The sequence below is a fragment of the Trichoplusia ni genome, chromosome 28 (assembly GCF_003590095.1).
Source record: "Trichoplusia ni isolate ovarian cell line Hi5 chromosome 28, tn1, whole genome shotgun sequence".
NCBI classification, from domain to species: domain Eukaryota; kingdom Metazoa; phylum Arthropoda; class Insecta; order Lepidoptera; family Noctuidae; genus Trichoplusia; species Trichoplusia ni.
In genome coordinates, this window is record NC_039505.1 from 1,505,654 (window position 1) to 1,529,126 (window position 23,473).

Consider the following 23,473-nt stretch of genomic DNA (forward strand, 5'->3'; position numbering starts at 1 on the left):
CGCCTCAGTTGGCGCCATGATTTATTTATTGTATACAATAATAGTTCATTTCCTGTTCTCATTTATTTCAAATTATCTTTCATAATCTATTGTAATAAAATAATGTAATGTAATCAAATAATCTTATTCTAATTTATTTACAAATAAATAAATATAAAAGTAAAATTAAGTTGTGAAACGACAACGCTCGGTCGGCACCATTGTGGTTGCGTCACACTATATAAAGTCAAGAGCGCACCGACCGAGCGTCATTCGTTCAGTGATAACCGGACTGTGCACTTCGTGGCAAGATTATTTGGTAAGTTGATTGGGCTCAGTCGGGTCGATACAACAAAGGCAGTGGACTGTATAATGGTTTATTACTGTAGTTAACAATGAGTAGATAACAGTGAAATGCCCGATGGTCAGCGCGTCCGTGAACGGAGTGATGGTAGGAAGCGCCGCGACGCGCGAGCGGCCGTCGTTCGGCCCCGCTCCCCGCGCCTGCACCGGTGTCGCCTACACGCATGTGTGATGCGCCGACATATTCCCCGGGTTGAAGGGAAGTCTTCAAATCTTCTTCAGTGGTCGACTGGAAGGGGGCAGATGCAGTTGAATGCACGACGAATGGTGCCCCTCTTCGTCTTCAGCTCAGCCACTCGTGTGATCCCGTCCACGCCCGGGTAGGTCTTCGTGACCCGACCCAGGGACCACAGTAGGGGTGGCGCTGCCTTGTCTTTGATCAAGACTAAAGTGCCCTCCTTTACCTCACCTCTGGAACGAAACCATTTTGATTTTGCCTGCAGCAGAGAAGTATACTCATTATGAAAACGGCCCCAGAAGTGCTGCCTGATGTACTGGATCCTCTTCCAGCGATCCAGCGTCGTAATGTTCGCTGCAGTCACCTGAGGGTGTGGTACAGTTAAGAATGGCCGTCCAATTAGGAAGTGAAAGGGAGTGAGAGCCGAAAAGTCGTTAGGGTCTGAAGAAAGAGGAGTAAGAGGGCGTGAATTTAAAACCGCCTCTATATGAGTGAGACAAGTGACCATCTCCTCAAATGTGAAATGGGTGAGATGCAGCAGTCTCTTTAAGTGATGCTTACAAGATTTAACAGCAGCTTCAGCTAATGAATTAAAATGAGGGCTGTATGCAGGCGTGAAAATAAATTCGATGCCCTCCTGCGCCATCTCAGATGCAACATTTGATGATTGCAAGAACCTATACATCTCATTTGATGCTCCGACAAAGTTAGTCCCGTTATCGGACGTGATGCTTCGAGGCTTGCCTCGACGCGCCACGAATCGATTTAAAGCAGCCATATAAGCTTCGGTGGTGAGGTCAGTGACGAGCTCCAAATGTACAGCTTTCACTGCCGAGCAAACAAAGATACACACATAAGATTTTGTAAGTTTGCACCCGCGGCCTTTACGGTTAGCTACCAATACTGGCCCAGCATAATCTACATAAGAATTAAGAAAAGGGAATTCAAGATTGGTTCTTATATTAGGTAGCTGACCCATTACCGGCTGCACATTTTGAGACCTGTGTCTGAAACATTTAAGGCACCTATTCACGACAAACCTTGCTAGGTTTCTACCACCTAGAGGCCAATAAGTTTGTCGTATATGTGACAATAACAAATGTGGACCAGCATGTGCAAGCTTTAAATGTTGCATTTGAAATATAAGCTTGGTGAGAATGTGCTTGCTGCATAAAAGAATGGGATGTTTCACATTAAAATCGTAGGGTGAATTATCAAGTCTTCCGCCCACGCGGATGAGGTTATGATCGTCAATGAATGGGGACAAGGGAAGTAACCTACTTTTACGTGGTAATCTCTGTCCAGACTTTAAAATGTGGTACTCTTCCGGAAACATTTCAATTTGAGAATGATGTATAATTAAATTTAATGACCTTTCTAGTTCTAGTGTAGAAAGATTACCATGCAATTTATTTTTATTTTTTAAGTTGTAAATAAAGCGTTGTACATATGTAAATATTTTATGTATTTTTGTAAAAATAGAATACCTTTCTAATAAGTTATGTATGATTGATGAATTAATGTTAACGTCTGAACGATTATGATATGAATGATGATCGCTATTGCTACTAATGAAATGAGTTACTACTTCCGGCAAATCATGTTTCTCAGTATTTGGCATTGTGGGCCATTCATTTTCGTTAAGTGACAGAAATGAAGGTCCGGACCACCAGAGGGGTGTGTCCTTGATAATGTCGGCCCGAAGACCACGGGAAACAAGATCCGCCGGGTTGTCCTTCGACGGTACGTAGTTCCAGGTATGACCACATGTGCTCTCCTGTATCTCGTTGACTCTATTTCTAACAAAAGGTTTTAGTTGGTTGGAAGGAGTAGAGAGCCAACATAAAACGATCGTTGAGTCACACCAGAATCTACACTTGTGAATGGGTATGGTGAGTGATTCCTGAACCTTAGTACACAGCCTTGCACCCAACAAAGCCCCACAAAGTTCAAGCCTCGGGATTGTAGTGGATTTAATTGGTGCTACACGATTTCTAGATACTAGAAGTTGTACGCCAGTGACTCCGACACTATTAGATGATCGAATGTACACACAAGCGCCGTACGCCTTTTCAGAAGCGTCGGTAAAGACGTGTACTTCGTGTGTAATAGAGTCTTCACGCAAAACCCAACGAGGAATTTTTAAATTATTTAACGATGTAATGGTACTCTCAAACACAGACCAAGCATTACTAATCTCAAGTGAGACTGCGTCGTCCCAGTCATATTTATCTAGCCAAAGACGTTGCATAAGTATCTTGGCTTCGACAACGCACGGACCCACCAAGCCCAGTGGGTCGAAAATCTGACTGATAACAGAAAGGACATGGCGTTTGGTGACTTTACTAGTAGACGTAATATTAATTGTATATGTAAGTGAATCAGTGTCACAGACCCAGTTAAGTCCTAGGGTTTTAGACTGTGAACAGTTAAGGTGCTGCTCTGAAAAATGTAAAATATTATATGAATCATTATTAACTTTATTAGAATTTATTTGCTTTAAGATTTCCAAATTATTTGATCGCCATTTTCGTAAATTAAATTTTGCCGAAGAAAGAACCGATTTAACAATTTTAGTGACTTCTACAGTGTCTTGAATTGTATTGCTTCCACTGAGAAAGTCGTCGACGTAAAAGTCACGCCGTATGGCGCACTGTGCGCGACTATCCTCAATGTTATCAGCCAGACTCACCAAACACTTGGTGGCCAAATAGGGAGCAGACGCAGTACCGTATGTCACTGTACTTAATGTGTAAGTCCTAAGAGGTCCTAAGGGATCAAAGCGGAAGATAATTTTTTGAAGGGAACGCTGGTCTGGACTAAGCTCGATGGCTCTGTACATTTTTTCTACGTCGCCTGTTACCACGTATCTATGCTGACGAAAACGTGTTAAAATAGAAAACAGATCGTCTTGCACTACCGGACCGACCATCTGAATGTCGTTAAGAGACACTCCCGTACTAGTAGGAGCTGATGCGTCGAAGACTACGCGTAGTTGAGTAGTGGTACTGGAATTCCGAATGACGCCATGATGTGGAATGTAATACTTTGTCACGGATTGTGATTCGACAGAGGAAGTACAGTCGGCGTCTAATGTCATGTGACCTAAGCGCTCGTACTCTAGCATAAAATTATAATATTTGGTTTGAAAGGATGGATCACGCTTAAACCGCTTCTCTAGAGATAAAAAACGATTCCTAGCATTTACGTAGGATTGTCCTAGAGAGCTTGGATCGCCCTTTAAAGGCATTTTAACTACAAACGCACCATCGTCATTACGGACGGTGGTTTGCGCGAAAAGTTGCTCACACATTCTCTCTTCAAGAGAGTGCGAATGTTTGCTTGAGATGGTGTCAAGCTCCCAGAATTGAGTTAAGTCGGGAGTGACATGGGAATGATAGCAAAGATTATTAGATGCATGGGAAATAGAGCTAGATTGATGCGAAATACTACCAGATACAAGCCATCCGAGTTTCGTCTCGCATAATTTAGGTAAGTTTTTCCCTAAGTCTATTCTGTTGCTGCCTAAGACATTCCAGAAAACTTCAGCCCCTACCAGGATGTCGACGACCGACGGAACATTAAAGTTCGGGTCTGCCAGTTTAAGACCTGAAGGAATAGGGACATGCTTGATGTGTACGAATGAAGACGGGAGTACCTTTGTAATTTCAGGTATAATATGACAATCAATATCTACAGTGAAGGCACAGCATAAAGACCCTATTGATAGGTGACAAGACTGTGTACTGGTGGATACAAGATTATTAATACCCGTTACCTTGGCACTCGTACCGCGTCGTAACAAACCCAGTTTCTCCGATAACTTCTCCGTTATAAAGTTTGCCGTGCTGCCGTTGTCCAGCAAAAGACGCGCAGTGTACTGCTTACCGGTCACGGCAGTCACCTTCACGACAGCTGTGGACAGTAAAATATGCGAAGAAGTAGCAAGCTGCATAGTATTGGCTGAAAGCACAACATTTGAAGAAGAAGGGGAAGCAGAAAGTAAAGCAGAAGGCAATGGATTGGCAAAAGATTTAGGTTCATTATTTTCTAAATGCAAAAGCGTATTGTGCTTTACTTTGCAATATTTGCAACGTGAAAATGGACACTTTTTAGGAGTGTGGCCAAAGCGTAAGCAATTTAAACACACATTGTATTCGTTTGCCCTTTTAATGCGATCTTCTATAGATAAGCCTCTAAAAGATTCACATTTATATAATGTATGTGCTTGGGAGCAGAGTGGACATTTATTATTATTATTATTCGACTTTTTTATTATTATATTATTAGTACTAGTTTTATTAAAATTACTATTATTTAAGGCTACAATAGTACTCGAACCTGAAAGATTACAGTTAGACTCCACTGATTCTAACCAGTCCGCTTTCTTGCCTAAAAAGGTACAAAATTCTGTTAAAGTAGGATCATCTTTTAAATGATTATTCCTATGTTCTTCCCATTCACGACTAGTCATTAAATCTAATTTTTTACTCATGAAATAAATAATTATGTCATCCCAATATTGAGTGGGCCTTTTTAATGTGGTAAGTGCCCTAATATTTTTATTAATTACATCTACTAGATTTCTAATCGACTCACTTGACTCCTTTATTATTGAGCCTACATCAAATAAAGCCTGCAAATGGTTATTCACAAGAAGGCGGTTGTTATTGTACCGCTCACACAACAGGTTCCACGCAATATTATAATGACTTGCTTTAAAATCTAAGTTTTTAATAATTAAAGCTGCGTTTCCTTGTAGTGAGGCTCGCAGGTAGTGGAACTTGTTAATATCACTTATTGTTTTATTATCATGAATCAGTGACCCAAACGTATCTCTAAACTCAAGCCAGGATTGGTAGTTCCCATCGAAATGAGGCAAATCTATTTTAGGCAAACGAACAAAACCATTTCTAAATGAATTGTGTGCACCTGAGTCAGCATCTTTGAAGCCCGCCTCCGATCCTGCAACGTTGGACGAAACGCCAAGCAAGCTGCGCGTGAGTGCCACCAGATTGAAGAACTGGCGGTCGAAGTCCTCTCGCTCAGTAAACGCGGAATCGGCGTCGTCGGCAAGCACCTCAATTTGTGTCTGCAATTCATCAAAGTCGGCGTGTAAGGCCTCGAACTTATTGAAACGCTCTTCTAAGTCTAAGCGCTGCAACTCAGATACTGCGGAACTACTTTTAACTAAGTTTAAATAATTGCTATAGATAGTGACCTTTGATTTAATTGAACTACGTTTCTTAGTCAATGTTTTTAACTCAGCCATTTTAAAGCGAAATCACAGCAATACTAATGATAGTAATGAATAACAACTGCAAAACAGCTGTGCGTGAACAAAAGGTGTCGATAATTAATGTCAAGGTCAACGACTCGACGCGGATTATAAAGCAATTAGCTAATGACTAAGCGTTTTTTCAACGAAATGTTCGTATTTAAATATGCAGTGCAATTTTAAATAAGAAGAAACACTAAAAGGAAAGCGTGAGGGAAAAATTAAATATTCACCGAAGGATTTGGAAAATAGAATAACGATTTTCGGGTAAGAAAAAGTGTGAAAAAATAACTAATTGGAACGGACTCACTCAAAGACTGTATTATACTCCCAAATAGTGACTCCCACGATGACGATGCAAGCTGATACAGGAACGACTTCGTTGTTAATCTTCTCGGCCACGTTGTACTCGCGAGCGGTCAAAGTCCGACGGCCCGCACGACGAATGTACACGTTGACGACGATGTTAATTACAGCAAAACTGGTGTAATTATATTTGCGCGATCGAAGGACCAATGATTGGGCTCAGTCGGGTCGATACAACAAAGGCAGTGGACTGTATAATGGTTTATTACTGTAGTTAACAATGAGTAGATAACAGTGAAATGCCCGATGGTCAGCGCGTCCGTGAACGGAGTGATGGTAGGAAGCGCCGCGACGCGCGAGCGGCCGTCGTTCGGCCCCGCTCCCCGCGCCTGCACCGGTGTCGCCTACACGCATGTGTGATGCGCCGACAAAGTTATTGTTTGTATTGATTTGTACTGATTAAGTTGTTTTACTTTTTCGAAACAATGTTTAAAATAAATCAAATAATAAACATAGCTGTTGTTTCTTTACGTGTACGATTAATACCCCTTTAACATATACTAATACTTTTAATTGTGGGTATGTCGATAAAAGTCAAGTTATTCAATGTGAAGCTAGTTTGATATCTTTGATTAATCCAATGCGGTTAGGCCGGAAACTTTTGGACCTTACTAAGTACAACCCCTTTTTATAGTTGAAAAGTAGCATATGTCCTTCCTCAGGCTCTAAACAATCTATGTACCAAATTTCATTGCAATCGGTTCAGTAGTTTTGGCGTGAAAGCGAGACAGACAGACAGAGATACTTTCGCGTTTATAATATTTTTAGGAACCAGAAGTGGAGTGATTTAAAAAAAATAACAAACGAAATAACCTCTAATCCAATTTACTCGAAATAATCACACTTTAAATAGCTTATACACGAACATTCACAATTTTAATATTAAGATAACTTTAAAAGAACAAAGAAACAATCAACCATCAATAATTAGCAAACGAAAACAACAAAAAAACCGTTACACAAATTCAAACTAACTCACGTGCACCAACGATCTTTCCACACGAACGTCAACTGGCAAAATGGCCTCCAGCCGCCGTTCGTTCGCTTTTATAGAGATCGCTAGTGACGTAATTACAACCAGTGGGGTAGAAAAAAGAATAAAAATAATCGATTCTAATACGGCCTCTCCTGACTGTGGTCGTCCTTGAGCACCTCCTCCTCAGCGGTAGCCTCTTCAGCCGTGCTGGTTCCTGGATTCGCTGGAGGTTCGGTTGAAGGTCCCGCCTCTGCCAGATCATCGTCATTGTCCTCACCTATAATCACATTATTATCAGTATAAGTCTAGTGCTATGAAACTAGTAATGCCTATTCTTTCGTTCATCTCACATTCAAGGCCCTCTTTCATAGCCAATAAAGAGTCTAAGTTTCTGCATTCATGATCATTATTAAAACATTCATCTCTTACGAACATCACACATTTATTTTAACGTACGGCCGTACTAAAACCCCTACACATCAAGCGATTTACTCGTATAAGTATATCACTTAATGTGCTTTTTAAAGAGATGACACCGCAGCGCATCTTTGATGTGGGGACAGCGATACCGCAGTATGTGTCCCTCACATCCAATCTGACATCACCGCAGTGTGTCCAACTATCAGATCGGATACCGCAGCACCGATCTGACTTTCTCTCAATCTATGGGGCATGTCACCGCAGTGCACACCGCATTATACTCCTTCGACAAGTACCGCAGCACAAGTCAAGGTTCTCGTGATGTGGGAACAGCAATACCGCAGCACGTGTCCCTCTCATTCACAACGCCGCAGCGTGTCCAGCTATCAGCTCGAATACTGCCGCACAAGTCAGACTGCTAAGTTTTTAGCCAGCCTCGTCCACGGAGCATTCACCACGTCTACAGCCACAGTTATCATCACTCATACAACCGTAGTCAATCACACATATTATTGCAATGTCCTGTAACATAAAAGCAAACCATTACTCACATTCAAAGAAGGATGCGCATGTAACTGGGCACCATTCTCCTTTCCACGGTACCATATATGTGCCGCCGCTTGGGTCTTTTTCCCGCGAGCACCGGTGAGCAACTTAAGCTCATATCGGTCGCTTGGTAGGATCTTCTTGACCTGATAGGGACCCCTCATGCCGGAGTCCAATTTTCCAGTGCTTTGCGAATATTTTATCACGAACACCAAGTCGTTTATTTTAAATGTCCTTGGAGAGGATCGGTGCCGGTTGACGTAAGAATCCTGTTCAGTTTGGTTCTTACTCAACAACTCACTTGCTCGACTTCTACATAACTCTCGCCAAGCTTGATGATTAGGGCGGGAGTTTTCTAAGGCCACATCTCGAACTAGACCACGAATGACCGGAGTGGTCGTATCAGAACCGATTAACAAGTTTAATGCGGAGTGTTTAGTGGTTTTCTGTTTCGTGATATTTAGAACTAATTGAAGTTTCCACAGATAGTCAGACCAACAAACATTCTTATTACTAACTTCGAGACGAATCATGTTTAAAACGGTGCGTATATAACGCTCCGCTTGACCGTTTGCATGATGCATCTCAGGTGTGATGTAGTGTATGTCAGAACCCAAATCAGTAATTTGTTTTACAAAACTAGAAGATTCGAACATACGACCGCGATCACAAACTATCAGTCTAGGGACCCCGAATAATGAGACTGCGCTATTAAATACACGTTTTAAATCGTCTGCATCTTGCCTATACATGGGGTACAATAGACAATACTTCGTGAAAGAGTCGACAATGACAAGCACAAACTTATGCCCGTTGGATTCAGGCAGGGGACCCAGAGAATCAACGTGCACAGTATTGAAAGGTAGTGAGGGTTTTTGCCAAGAGGTTATTGGTTGTTGTGGGGCTCTAGGAACACGCTTCTTTGACATATAGGCAAGACAATGGGACACATATTTATTTACAAATGACCTAAGCCCAGGGAACCAAAAATGCTTAAGGATCAAATCTAATGTCTTGTCGGCCCCGATATGTTCGTGTTCATCATGAAATATCCTCAGCAAGCTGAGTCTGTGTCCCTTTGGGATGAAGCAAAGAAGACGGGGCTCTTCGCCTACAGGAGTATAACGGTAGTAAAGTAAATCATTTTGACAGATATATCTCCGCGAATCTAAGTTACCTTCTCTGAGTTTCTGAATTAAATCTTGGGTTTCACTATCTGCACTTTGTGCGATTTGTGCCCAATTTCGTGGTCGGTCAATATGATTCACTTTTACCACTGGTGGATTCCTGCTAAGATAGTCAGCATGGGGCATTAATACACCCTTTCTATATTCAATGGTGAAGTTATAATCCTGCAAGTAAATCCACCAGCGCGCCACCCTTGGGAGTAAGTCCTTTTTACGTTCAGTGGCCTTCAGAGCGTTACAGTCAGTGATAAGTTTGAATTCAATCCCGATGAGATAGTGTCTAAAATGTTGCAACGCTCTGACGACTGCTAACGTCTCCAATTCGTATGAGTGGTATCTACACTCAGCCCCTTGAGTCGTTTTGCTGAAATAGGCGACCACTCTTTTTCTATTATCATTATGGGTCTGTAGTAAAACAGCCCCATACCCCACACTACTCGCATCCGTGTGGAGCTCGGTGGGCAAGGATGGGTTGAAGATTGCAAGTATAGGCTCACTAGTCAATTTTTCTAACAGATACTGGCGTGCGGATTCCTGTTCAGGACCCCATTCAAATGGCACGTCCTTTTTCAATAGACGCGATATACTTGCAGTCCTTGACGCGTAACCCTCAATGTATCGGCGAAAGTAACCCGCCAGTCCTAGAAATTGGCGGACCTGCTTCACCGTGCTTGGGACAGGAGTATCCACTAAAGCTGCTACTTTACGCGGACTCGGCCTAACCTGACCGTGAGATATGACACGACCAAGATATTCTACCTGATTAGTAAGAAAGGAACATTTTCGGAGGTTAATCGAAAAACCAGCGTCTGTAAGAGTTTTTAGGACTTCGCGAAGAAGGCTTATCCCTTCGCTAATGGTCTCGCTTATTAAAAGAACGTCATCGACGTAGACTAGAACGTTGCCGGTTTCTATTAACCTCCGAAGAGTGCCATTGATTATCCTTTGGTAAACAGTCGGAGAATTACACAATCCGAAAGGCATTTTCAGGTACTCATAGTGACCTTCTGGGGTCACAAAGCCAGTTTTGTGAATAGACCTTTTATTGATGGGGATCTGATGAAAACCAGACGCCATGTCTAAACACGAGAAGAATTTAGCAGACCCAAAACGATCAATGTGATCTTCTATGAGAGGTAATGGGTATCGATCTTTAACAGTAATTCGATTTAGAGCTCGGAAGTCTACGCATAACCTATTTGAACCGTCTTTCTTCTTAACTAATAATATTGGGCTGGCGTATTCAGACTCCGACTCCCTGACTATACCCTTTTCTAACAAATCTTTAATGATTTCCCTTACTATTATTTTTTCTTGGTATGATAAGCGGTACGGGTGATATACTACCGGCGCGTCACTAGTAAGGTTTATGTGCATTTCGCCTGTCTTAACTGTAGTAGTAGCCGTGCCAGATATTAAAAAATCCGAAAAATCGTTAATAACTGACATAAGAGCAATTTTGTCGTCACCCTGAAGGGGCGTGCTTACGTCACTAGATATATCTCTCTGGATCGCATTAACATTAGCAAAATTGTAAGAGGAATGTGTCAGATACTGCCTGTCCTTGGTTCGGAAGTAAATAATGCCGTCTCTATTTAATACGTCTGTGCCTATTATAATCGAGGTGTTCATACAGGAAGCAGGTACAACCACTAAATCAACTTCAAGGGAAATATTCTCAAATTCAATAGTTAGCGTAACGAATTCTCTAGAAATGATTTCTGTGTCACTGACACCTTTTATAACGCACTGTGTGATTTTGCGGGGACAAGAAAATAACTTGACTACGTCAGAAAAAATCAAGGAGATATTGATCGCACCACTGTCTATCAAAACATCCACTGGGATACCTTGAACCACAGCTGCGGCTATGTCACTATTACCGGAACTATTCGAAATTTCTTTACATAGATTCACCGTTTTATTTTGATTTTTGTTGTGAGCTTCCACTCGTCGTTTAGTAAAACACTCATTCTCGCTATGACCTGTCTTTTTACAAAAGGTGCAAGACTTTGTAGTATGATCCGAGGTTTTGGAGGGGCCTTCAGACGCTTTAGGCTTCTTGTGGCATTCGTAGCTTCTATGTCCAGCCCGACCGCACACGTAGCATTTTAAAGTAGGTGAATTAGCCTTTCGCTTTTTAGTAGAATGAGGGGGTAGACGAGTATCAGGCTTTGTGCGGGCCGGCTTGACATAAATTGCCAAAAATGAAACTAAATCCTTTTCGGGAAGGTTGGCGTTAGCGGCCGCTGCACGCACTTGCGGGTCGGTTATGCCACGTATAACAATTTGAACCATAAGTTCGCTACTCAATCCTTTAACGACACGCAAGCGCAGCAGCGATCGTCGAGCGTACTCCGCGTACGTTGAATATTTGTCAGACGTGGCGTTCATCACATCAAACAAAATGTTCGCAAAATCTAACTTACGGGGACACAAAGGCGTAAATTGCAATCTAAAATTTGTCCAAGACCGGTCATTAGTGACCCACTCATTAAGCCAGGTCTTGGCATCACCTTTTAAGCAATTCGAAACTCGCGAAAGACATTCAGAATCTCCCCAACCGTTCGTCACTTTAGCACGTTCCACCTCTTCACACCATACCTCGATATCATGAATCGACGGATCAAAGTTTGACACAAAATAGTTACGAGATTTATTTGTTATTACGGTACCTAATAGTTCGACTAATGTTTTTTCGACCGAGGGTATGTCGTTATTTTTTTGCGATATTTTATGCGAGGCTGGATGCGGCGGAGTTCGCGATGTACTTACAGAGCTTTCCTCTATAGCGTTAAGACGTGCGATTATCGAGCTCAAGGTTTGTTTTACTGAGCTGTCACAGTGGGAATCTGAGTCACGTGATTCGGAACGGGATCGTCTGCGATCATGATGCGAGGCACGAGTACTTTCACGATTATTACGTCGGGAGCGAATACGAGAACGAGAACGAGTACGGGAATGATAACGTTCGGGGGTGGTTTGTCGAGATGGAGTATGAGTTCGCTCAAAAGAATCTTGACGCTCATGCGATCGCTCCGACGAATGCCTATCTCTGCGACGACGCCCCTTTTTAGATGTCTTAGTCCGAGACCTCGAAGAACGAGGCATCGTTTATTGATGGCTGATTGTTTTTTTTTTTTTTTAAAAGCTCAACGATATGTGGACACAGGTGTATCCCACTTCTGATTTTAGGAACCAGAAGTGGAGTGATTTAAAAAAAATAACAAACGAAATAACCTCTAATACAATTTACTCGAAATAATCACACTTTAAATAGCTTATACACGAACATTCACAATTTTAATATTAAGATAACTTTAAAAGAACAAAGAAACAATCAACCATCAATAATTAGCAAACGAAAACAACAGAAAAACCGTTACACAAATTCAAACTAACTCACGTGCACCAACGATCTTTCCACACGAACGTCAACTGGCAAAATGGCCTCCAGCCGCCGTTCGTTCGCTTTTATAGAGATCGCTAGTGACGTAATTACAACCAGTGGGGTAGAACAAAAAAATAAAAATAATCGATTCTAATAATATTTATATATTGTAAATAAGTATGGATATTGCGTAAAATCGTACATGGCTCAAAACTATTTACTACACCTACATCTGTATTTTAATGTAACCTGCATTCTTGGTAAATTAATTTGATTTGATTTAATTATATATTTTTTTAACTTTAAAAGATGATTAGAAACTTTAAGAGAAGATGTTAGTCTTACTTTATAATGAGTCTGATTTCTTAAACTGTACTTTATTTTATAACTAGCAACCCGCCCCGGCTTCGCACGGGAGCAGTGCTAATACACGCCACAGAATTTCTTTAACGTTCTTAATTTTGATAAAGATTCATACCATCGTCGCTGCATCGTAATGAAAAAACTTTGGAATAAACATTTGAAATTTTAAAAATTTATTACTTTTCGTATTTATTTTGTTTTCGATAAGGTTTACCATCTCAACAAAAATAGCTTCGGAAAGAAGATTTGTTTTGGAATAAATTATTAGCCAAAAAATTGGTTATTGTGAGTAAACCTTAAAAGATAGACATATGCCGTCTGAGACTTTGTTGTAGATCTTTTTATGGTGTAAAATATGCGGACAACATCACATATATTGCTCTGAACCCAAAATAAGTTGCTAAAGCACTTGTGTTATGGAATTCAGATACAACGAAGGAACCACAAACACCCAGACCCGAGACAATGTAGAAATGTGAATTTTTACATTTGACCCGACCGGGGATCGAACCCGGGACCTCAGAGCTAGCGATACCTTGAAACCGGTGCGTACGCCATTCGACCACGGAGGTCGTCAATATTGTAGAACATTTCCCCCTCCCTCCCTCCGAGCGCCGAAGTTGACCGGACGTATTCTTGTGTGCTCCGTGTTTAAATAATTCACATAATTATAATACTAAGCTTTCTTCAAATATTCTGACTACATTTCATCGATAAGTGGTAAAACTATAATAAACAGTGCATAAGACAGGATAACAGGGAACAGGTGCGACCACAGTATGAGTCGAGGAGGCCGACGCTCTTTACACGTCGGTCTCCACAAACAAACGCGAAAGCGAGCCGCCGGCCCTCAACGGCCGGCGGATCCCCGCGGTCGGCACTGTGTAGTAATGCAAAGCAGCTCCACGTGCCGGCATAAAACGCTGACGTCACCCGGCGGTTAGGTTTAGTCAGTAAGAGTCTGACACTACCCGTCCTCCCCCCCCGGGAGGGCGAGTGTCCATGAGGATTCCCCCGCTTAAAAAAAAAAAAAAGGATAACAGGGGATCAAAACATTGAAAATAGTGACTTACAAAATTAAAATAGTGCTAGTTAACAAATTGAACAGTGTGGGTACTTGTTCGGATCTTGTTGTTTTTTCTGCAGACCAAAAGTGGCGTTGAATGTTCCTATTACTTACCACCATAAGAACAAATATTTTAACAATAATTTAATCGGTTAACTGGTCGAGTGGTCAGCGGCAACCGCACTACTTTTGCGCTCGAAGTCGAGAGTTCAAATCCCAATTACTGCATCGCTCCTTAGAAGTAGCGCAATCAGAAAAAAAAACCACTTTTTGGCTTTTCTTTTTTTAATTTAATTATATTTCTATTTTACCACAATTTGGAACTCATTCCTCAACATACTTGCAAAGCGCTTATCATTTAGAAATAGCAATACTTGCAGTCTTAGTTAAAGAGAATATTATAACTAATTACGCAGGTGCCCATAACCAAGCCTTAAAGATGTCGGTCTAACGTTCACCTCCAGGTACAAATACTAAGAGTATAACAAAAAGACAAAAACGCTCCTTTAATGAATTCTCGGATAACTCAGATCAATATATCGACGCTTCCCACGCATAAGGTCGTAAGGCGAAAAAATCATTTGTTCAGGAGAGCATTTTTAGTATACGTTAATGATAAAATTTATTGTGAAAGATATTCAACAGATATTTTTGTACTTACCTATCACTTATTATTTAAATAATGTATTCACAGGCGCTGGATATTATAAGGAATTGTAGTTACCGAAAAAAACTAGTTTTACGTACTTACGACCATATACTTATTAAAAAAAGGTCGTATCTTATTGTTACGACTGTATGCTTTTATAAACGTAATATAAACAACACGAATAAAGTCGTAAGTTTAAATTACGACTATTTGCGACGTGAAAAATATTGTATCTCTATAAAAGGGAGTCGTAATAATGTACTTGATAAATAAAAACCATCTTAAAATTTCAACTCAAATCAATCGTATTACAATAACTCTTATCATAGGAACATAATTCAGTCTTTTTAACTCACAAGTCACATAATTTTCGTGAATAAAACTTCAAAAAAAAAAACAAACATCTGGTAGTATGACTCTTCAAAACTTAAAAAAAAATAGGTATACAATCTTTAACATAATTAAATAATGTAATGAAATCAAATTAAAAGGGAATTAAATTATAATAATTACGAAATAATAATAGTTATCAAAATGAAACGAAACTCACTTAAAATTAAAAAAAAAAATCTCTTGTACGTAACATAATAATTATAATACAAGTTAGGATATTTGAGACTGTATGCATAATATATATTTTTATGTATAAGTTATTGATGATTAGTCAGAGGAATCACTAGAGTTCTCTTCAGCAACGGAACCACCGTGTGACAACTGTTGATAAAAACTATGGTACACTTGGGGTATTATACGTCCTTGACATAGACTTATTAAATCATTAAATTTGGCCAATGTAATAGGTAAATTATTAGAGTAACATGGTTTCAATAATTCTGTATCTATTAAACTATTATTTCTTCTTGATGAATAGGCTTTTTTTGTTATCAAACTCATGACATTTTCGTCTTCAAAATTATAACGATAGTTCAAAATATAAGGTTCGTTCGACACTACTTGAACTTCTTTAATTTTGTTCCATGACACTTTTTGTTTTTTAATATTTTTAGCCCAGTTTCTACCGTCTAGTAACATTTTGTAGTTGTAAAAATCTATAACATTCATTTCGATGACATTATAATTTGGAGGGTTTACTTTTGACCATCTGACTAAGCCAAACCATTGTGCAGGAGTATATATAAGCTTATTTTTTGCATTTCTCTCGATGAGAGCATGGACTGAATCAGCTTCATTCTGTGTATGCCCTCGCTCTAAAAACCTATGGACAATCGTTATACCATACTTTTTTGCTGCGTATGTGTAAAAAGCAAAAACAATACGATTACGATTTTGACCGGCACAGTTGTCCGACCAAAATCTGAATTCTTTGGCGCCGTCTAAAACTTTACCATCAATGAATTTCGATAAGCAACTTGCTACTTCGCAAGCCCCGTGTTTCCCATTAATTTCGGGCCACATGTAACAATAACCTTCTTGACTCGCTAGGTCAAATACTGTAAAATTATAAATGGATAATTTTCGTTTATAATAAAATAAACCGACATTGCCATGAGGACAGTTTAATATTTTTTGGAAATCAAAACACGCCGTAACTATTTTACCTCCACTTTCCAATGCTTCTTTTTTATCGTTAGCCTTCATTTCTCTAGCCTTAGACTTATTATATATATGAAGTTCTTGTTTCTTTTTTTCCTCTTCAGTCATTGTATTTTTGTTTGCATTGTAAATATGGCACTCATTACATATGTCTTTTTTTGGCTTGTGAAATGATATATTTAAGTTTTGGTTTATGATATCACGGTATTGTCTAAGTGTTGATACCTTTTTAGTTATATTTTCACTTATACACCACTCATTGTACAAAGAAAACATTTTTGTAAATGTTAGGTCGCCGTTTAAGTAAATTTTACTTGTATCTTTGCGTACATAGTGCGATTCAACGGGTTGGAATGTATTGACGTGCCTTAAAACACCCTGCTTTATTTCGTCGTCCATGACTATAGTTCTAGTTCCACCGCGACGATCAGGGGAAACAGAGCCACCACCAGAGCGCCATTTTGCCAAAGCTGTTTGAACAGTTCTCTCTCCAATAGAAAGTGTATTTAGGAACATCGTTTTGCAAACGAACACTTTATTAGGTAAGTCAGAATTAGATTCAATTAAAGGTAAGCAATACTTAACAGTTCTCTTACGTCTAGACTCAACATTAATCGTAGAAGGATACTTAGTATCGCCTACTTCAGTGTGGTTGACGATATAATCCCACTGTCGACAGTGATCTCCAATTTTCCAAAAAGAACTAAATATGCGTTCCCGTTGGAGTTCATCAAATTTTTGAAAGCATTTAAGACGACAAGTACCTGGACATGGTTGTTTTAAAATCTTTCCATCTCTCTGAACTCCATTCCTACTCAAATACGCTTTTCCTACATTTTTTAAACATTTTCGTTTAATATCTTTCTACTGATCACGGCGACGGTGACGTCTTCTTGCAACTCTAGCAGAAGGTGTATTTTCACTTGACGAGCAGACAGAAGAGTCCTGACTTGAAGCGTTACTGAGCTGTGGTGTGTTGGCTCTACTAACACTACTAGAAGAATTCTCAGCATCACAAATTGATAAATTTCTAAATAGTGGAGACGAAGTGGCCATAACAAAATCTTTATTTGGGGAGGGCATTGGTGTTATGTCCAGTGAAGGTTCTATTATATCAGCTGATTCGTGTGAAAATTCTTCAACACATGGCTCTGAATCCTTAAGTACTGTAGGACTATCATTTGGTATTGGGGATGAAATTGAGGGTAACATTGCGTCGGGGTTATTTATTACCTCGGTAACACTTGGTATAAAACTGTTGTCGATGCTTGTCGTACTATTAATAAAAGATTGCCCAAACATCGTCTTGTACTGATCCCACTGGTCTTCAGCTTCAATTGGTACTGGCGATTCTAAAAATACAAGTTTTCAATTTGTTAAAAAGCATACGCAAGTAACAAATACAAATTTAGAGAGATATACCGACAATTAACGTAAATCAAACATAATATCACACTTTTGTTCCCCAAAGCGATAGGCAGTGTTTAGAGAAGTTACAGATAGAAGAACATTATAGTTCATCCACTTTTCGCTAGTTATTACATACATCCATTTTAATGCCCATTGTCAAACAGTAGCGCTAGTCCAGAATCCGCGTTATGAGAATTTCGAAATTGATAAACCCAATAATGTATTGTCCGACCCGGGATTTGAAACCGACACCACGTGGCCGGCAGTCATACTCGCAACCATTAGACCAACGAAGCAGTTAGAAAAATTATTTTTAATGAGATTTTAACTATAATTTGAAAAGCAGAGAATCGTATCTTGTTTTTTTAACGGAGCATAAAGCCGTATATCTGTGATATGTCTTTATACGTTTATTCATTGTCATATTTAAACATCGCAAATGGTCGTAAGTATAAGTTACGACTGCTAGAATAAAATGATTGTGTCGTGAGAGAATGAGTATAAAGTCGTAACTGACCACTGTTAATGTTTGATTACAGTGCATATAGTCGTAACTTAAACGTTCCGACGTTATGCGTCGGAATAGACGTAATATTGTTTTTTGTTTGTTATGACTTTTTTAATACTATCACATACTGACTATTAGATTCGTAACGCACATATAAACTAGTAAATAAATATATTAAATGACAAATCAGTACAACTTACCATTTCCAAAACTTTCATAGACCGTTACTTCACTACTTTGGTTTATTTCTTCATTCAACACGAGTTTCATAATCTTGGAAGCACGTATGTTACTCATTTTACTATAAATATTACTATACTCCTTAAACTACATAAACAGTAACACAAACAATCGAATAGTTTTATTTTAAACAGCAAACTTCTCTAGTGTTGACATACGACGTGACGTTGCGGTCGGTACTGAGCTCTGATTGGCCGGCCGCGGTCCAATCGATCGGAGCATACCGTCGGAACTATCCGCGCGACTTTATGCGCGGGAGCGTTTAAATATTAAGACCATTTTCCATTAAAAAACTCATTTTTAATATAATATATTAAAATTTGGATTTTAGTAAATCATAATACTATTCAAGATTGTTGTAATAGCACAAAAAAACAATTTTAGTTAAAAATAATGTTCCGACCTTCTGCGTGGGAGCCATCGATATGTATAACCGAAATTAAAAACAGGATAACAGAACTCAAAACGCAGCAGGAAGATAAATTTGAATCTTTGAGATCGTCTCTAAACGCTTTAGTTACGCAAGACCAGGAATTCAGGAAATCTGTGGCCTTTATGTCCAAACAGTATGACGATATGCTAAGTAAAATAAAAAATAAGTTAAAACTCTAGAAGGTCGATTAAAAATCCTGGAAAGAAACTCACGTAATTCCATAATCGAGGTTCGCAATGTACCAAAGCTACCTAATGAAAACAAACAAACTATGATCAACATCGTCAAATCGGTCGGAACAATTTTGTGCCCTGAGACCCCTATAATCGACTTTTTGCTGTTCTAAAAATAGTTTTCTGCATGCAATCTCTCATACTTAATTTAATGAATAAAGGATATACACTCACCTTTTTTTACAAATATTCACCTTACTCTCAATTCTACACATACACATAACAATGACACTACACTAAACCACTATCGTCTCTCTCTAGTCTTATGTATGCAGTTCAATGTACTTTTTGTTTACCTAATTACCATCAGGTCATTCTTACAGACATCTTCTAAAAAAGTTCGATAATACAGGGATCGAATCTATTCATCAGAGCCTCGACTCGTTCACTGTGGCCAGTTCAGTGTCATGCGATATCGAAGATATAAAAACCGTTGTACCAATAAGTTTATTTCACTCAAAATTATAACACAAAACGTAGGGAGCATAAAGTGTAACATGCCAAATTTTATTACATTGTTAGCACGAGCAGATGTTAACTGGGATGTGCTTATCCTAACAGAATGCTGGCTGCCGTCTACCCAATACATACCTGACCTGGATGGCTAAAGTTACACGTGTATGACTTCTCATAGTACTCAATACGAGGGTGTTGTTATCTACTACAAAAATAATTATAATGTTATAGTTGAGGAACCACCTTTCGCCGATACCAATTGCATAGTATTAAAACTTAACTCTGATACGTGTATTATGGGCATCTATCGTCCTCCGGGACGATCATCAAACGGATACGAGTCGCTTTGCTCATCTTTAGATGCACTGCTTAGTAATTTATCTAATTACAAAAACATAACTATATGTGGTGATATAAACATTGATATAACATCCTAGCCAGTCACAGTATACTTCCAGCTCATAATATAGCTACTCATGGCTCCACTTGTCTGGACCATATCATGATTAAAACAAAATCAGAAGCTACTTCTTTCATTGCAGAATCATCTATTACAGATCATAAGTGTGTTTGCATTACAATAAATTTGGATACAAAACCTTACCTTCCCACCCAGCCGAGACGAATTAACTATTCAAAATTAGACGATGCAATTAGAAACATTAATTTTAAATCGGTACTTGAGAATAGTGATGCTAGCGCTGCCACAGATCAGTTCATTTCATTACTAGTCACGGCCATTCAGAATAATACTTATGTGGTAAAAGTATCCAATAACCAAGTAATAACCAAGACCAGTAGTAAGCCACTACTGGTCTTTTACGTTGCATGAGAAACAGAGTCAATTTACACAAAAAACTAAAAAAGAATCCTTCTGATGAAGCACTTGAGTTGACATACAAAAGATAAGAATTTCTGTAATTCTTTATTAAAGAAGCAGAAGAGATTGTATGAGAGACAGGAAATTGAGAAATCAAAAAACAATACTAAAAAGTTGTGGGATGTTATAAAAGATGTTTGTAACTCTAGCAAAAGTTCAGATCATTCCTCAGCCTTGATCAATACTAATAATCCTAAAAACAGTGTCAATGAAGTTAACAGATACTTTACAGGTGTGGGACAGAGTCTTGCAGAGAGAGTTATTGGTAACGTGCTTCAACCTAATTACTACCGATCCAACATTAATTCATCGCCCAACTCTCTCGTCTTACTCCCTACTGACGTAGAAGAAGTCATCCAGCTCATACTTAACCTGAGAGAAGATGCAGCTGTGGGAGTGGATCAATTATCTAGAAAAATATTGAAGCGCTATGCTAAAACACTTGCAGTTCCACTCACTCACATCTGTAAGATATCTTTTACTACAGGTATCTTTCCAAATGCACTGAAAATAGCGCTTGTCAAACCTATCCATAAGGGTGGAGCTAAAGACGCCATTACTAATTACAGGCCAATCTCAATTCTTCCCACCTTATCCATGATCTTGAAAATGAAAGATTAATCAATAGTCGCCTCATTAACTTTCTGGAGTCTAACAACCTCCTTTCACCAGTACAGTTCGGTTTTCGCCCTGGAAAGTCGACCGATGACGCTGTGATTGTTACTAACCTAGACCTTTCTAAGGCCTTTGACACGGTTCATATTCCATTACTTATTCACAAATTGGAAATCATAGGTGTTAGAGGTACCCCTTTGCAATTGTTCAGAGATTACTTGAGTCATAGGAAACAACGAGTGAAAATCAACAACTGGACTAGTGACGAACGATCTGTTCACTATGGTGTGCCTCAGGGCAGCGTCTTAGGTCCTAGCCTCTTCCTCGTCTATATTAACTACTTGTATCAACTCCAACCTTCACATGGAACGTTTCTTTCCTTTGCGGATGACACAGCGCTGTTCTTTAGTGGAAAAACCTGGCAGGAGGTTTTTCAAAGTGCTCAACATGGATTTGATCAGGTCTCCTCGTGACTTAGAAACAATGTGTTGACACTTAACGTTTCAAAAACTAAATATATTGCCTTTGCGCCTAGAAAGAATCTTCTAACTGCAACTACTTTCAGCATTATTGCACAATCTTGTACCCACACGGCCTCTTCACCTTGCCTTTGCCCTCCACTTCAGAGCACAGATGTCATAAGATATCTTGGAGTGTACCTCGATCAGAAACTAACTTTCAAGTCACACATTGACATTCTTGTTACTAGAATAAGAAAACTAATATAATTTTTAAGACTCTAAGGCATGTTGCGGACTTTAAAGCTATTAAAATGGTGTACTTTGCTCTTTGCCAGTCACTTATCAACTACTGTATTACCGCCTGGGGAGGGGCAGCAAAGCAGTATCTTCTGGAGGTGGAAAGGGCATAAAGAGCTATTCTGAAGGTTGGGGCTGGATTGCATTTTCGCTATTCAACTTCTGAACTATATAAGCGCTGGGATGTAAAAACAATCAGGCGGACTGCCTGACAGACTGCCCTTTATTCTATCAATTTTATTAAAAAAACATACTCAGATAAAATACGACCCAAACTTAACGAAGTCTAAACGCAGAAAAGGCGATGTATAAGTACTAACTTCTTTCACACCAGTCTCTCCCAAAGATTTTACTGTTTTCTTGGTGCATACCTGTATAATAAAAATTAATACGATGCTTACAATTTGCTCTCTTAATAAATAAAAATGTAAAGCAACTTTATCAAAATGGCTGAAAACTCTTAATTATGATGCTAATCAAAATCTGGTGATCCCAATCCGCTGACCCATGCTTCCACGCAAACGAATTCATACCTTTTAAACCCACTAACTCCCACTCAACCTATACCTATCGACGCAACCTAACACTCACCGTTCACTTACCTCACTCACCTCACTCACCTCACTCATCTCACTCACCTCACTCACTTCACACACCCATTCACTTACTTTAACTCGCATACATAAATACATTCGGTAAACCCTTATTTAATCACATGTTTAGATTTATAAATGTAATAAAATTCTCGAAAGAAGTAAGTCCATCACACACATAGTACATACATAAACTGTAACAGAGAGTCTAACTGTTAGTTTTGGGGGCCTGGTGACCCGTAACACAGGTATTGAAACCTTTTTCGGGCACTAGTCTCTCACAAATGTAATTTTACTATGTATTAGTTCAACCACACTGTAGTGTACCCACATTTGTGATGAGAGAATAAATGAATTATTATTAGATATTATTATTTTCTTGAAATTTTACTTTTTACAGTCTCCCTTCTTAAGGAGAAGGGGTAGGAGAAAGCTAACACACGGGCCACGACCAAGTGTGTTAGTATTAATATATATTATATACATACGTTTTTTAGTTATTTGATGCGGATGTAAAGAATTTGCGTGTGAGACGACAGGTATTTAGAAGTGTGGCTTTCTGCAGAAGTATTAATGTGGATTTAGGAATATCGAGTAATTCAAGGTTGGGCTGAAGGCTCTTCGGGATTACATCAGTTGTCGATATGACAATGGATATTATTCTAACGGAATCTACTTGCCACTGCTTTTTAATCTCACTAGCTAGGTCAACATACTTCGCCATTTTTTCGCTGTAAGTAGTGACAAGATTATGTGTTTATGACATGTGTGTATGTGACAAGGATTATAATAACATACAGCTATATCAATCAAGTACACGGACTTTATCTAGTAGTGAGGTATCCGGGATCTCAAGAATACCGGGATAGGTGATCGCAATCAAACAAGTATCTTCCGCTAGACGTATATTCGGACTGAGGCCGCTAGTACAAAATAATATTAGTTGATGAGTAATTACCCACACATATTGATAAATTAAATCCACTAGTAGGTAAATACCCACATACATTACACCTCCCCACTTAATCTAA

At 39.2% G+C, this 23,473-nt stretch overlaps 1 protein-coding gene across 2 annotated transcripts; it reads right to left on the reverse strand.

Annotated features, from left to right (window-relative positions):
• Window positions 1-342: 342 nt before the first annotated feature.
• Window positions 343-6,843, reverse strand: LOC113506069. Of its 2 annotated transcripts, XM_026888928.1 has the most exons (4): window positions 5,742-6,843; window positions 5,453-5,612; window positions 4,862-4,912; window positions 343-4,435 (listed from the first exon to the last, which is right to left on the reverse strand). In XM_026888928.1, the coding sequence occupies exons 1-4, from the start codon at window positions 5,790-5,792 to the stop codon at window positions 561-563; spliced, it is 4,137 nt and encodes a 1,378-aa protein (XP_026744729.1). In that variant the 5' UTR covers window positions 5,793-6,843; the 3' UTR covers window positions 343-560. The 2 variants fall into 2 exon arrangements, with proteins under 2 accessions (XP_026744729.1, XP_026744728.1); XM_026888927.1 differs by having other exon boundaries at window positions 343-5,612.
• Window positions 6,844-23,473: the final 16,630 nt, after the last annotated feature.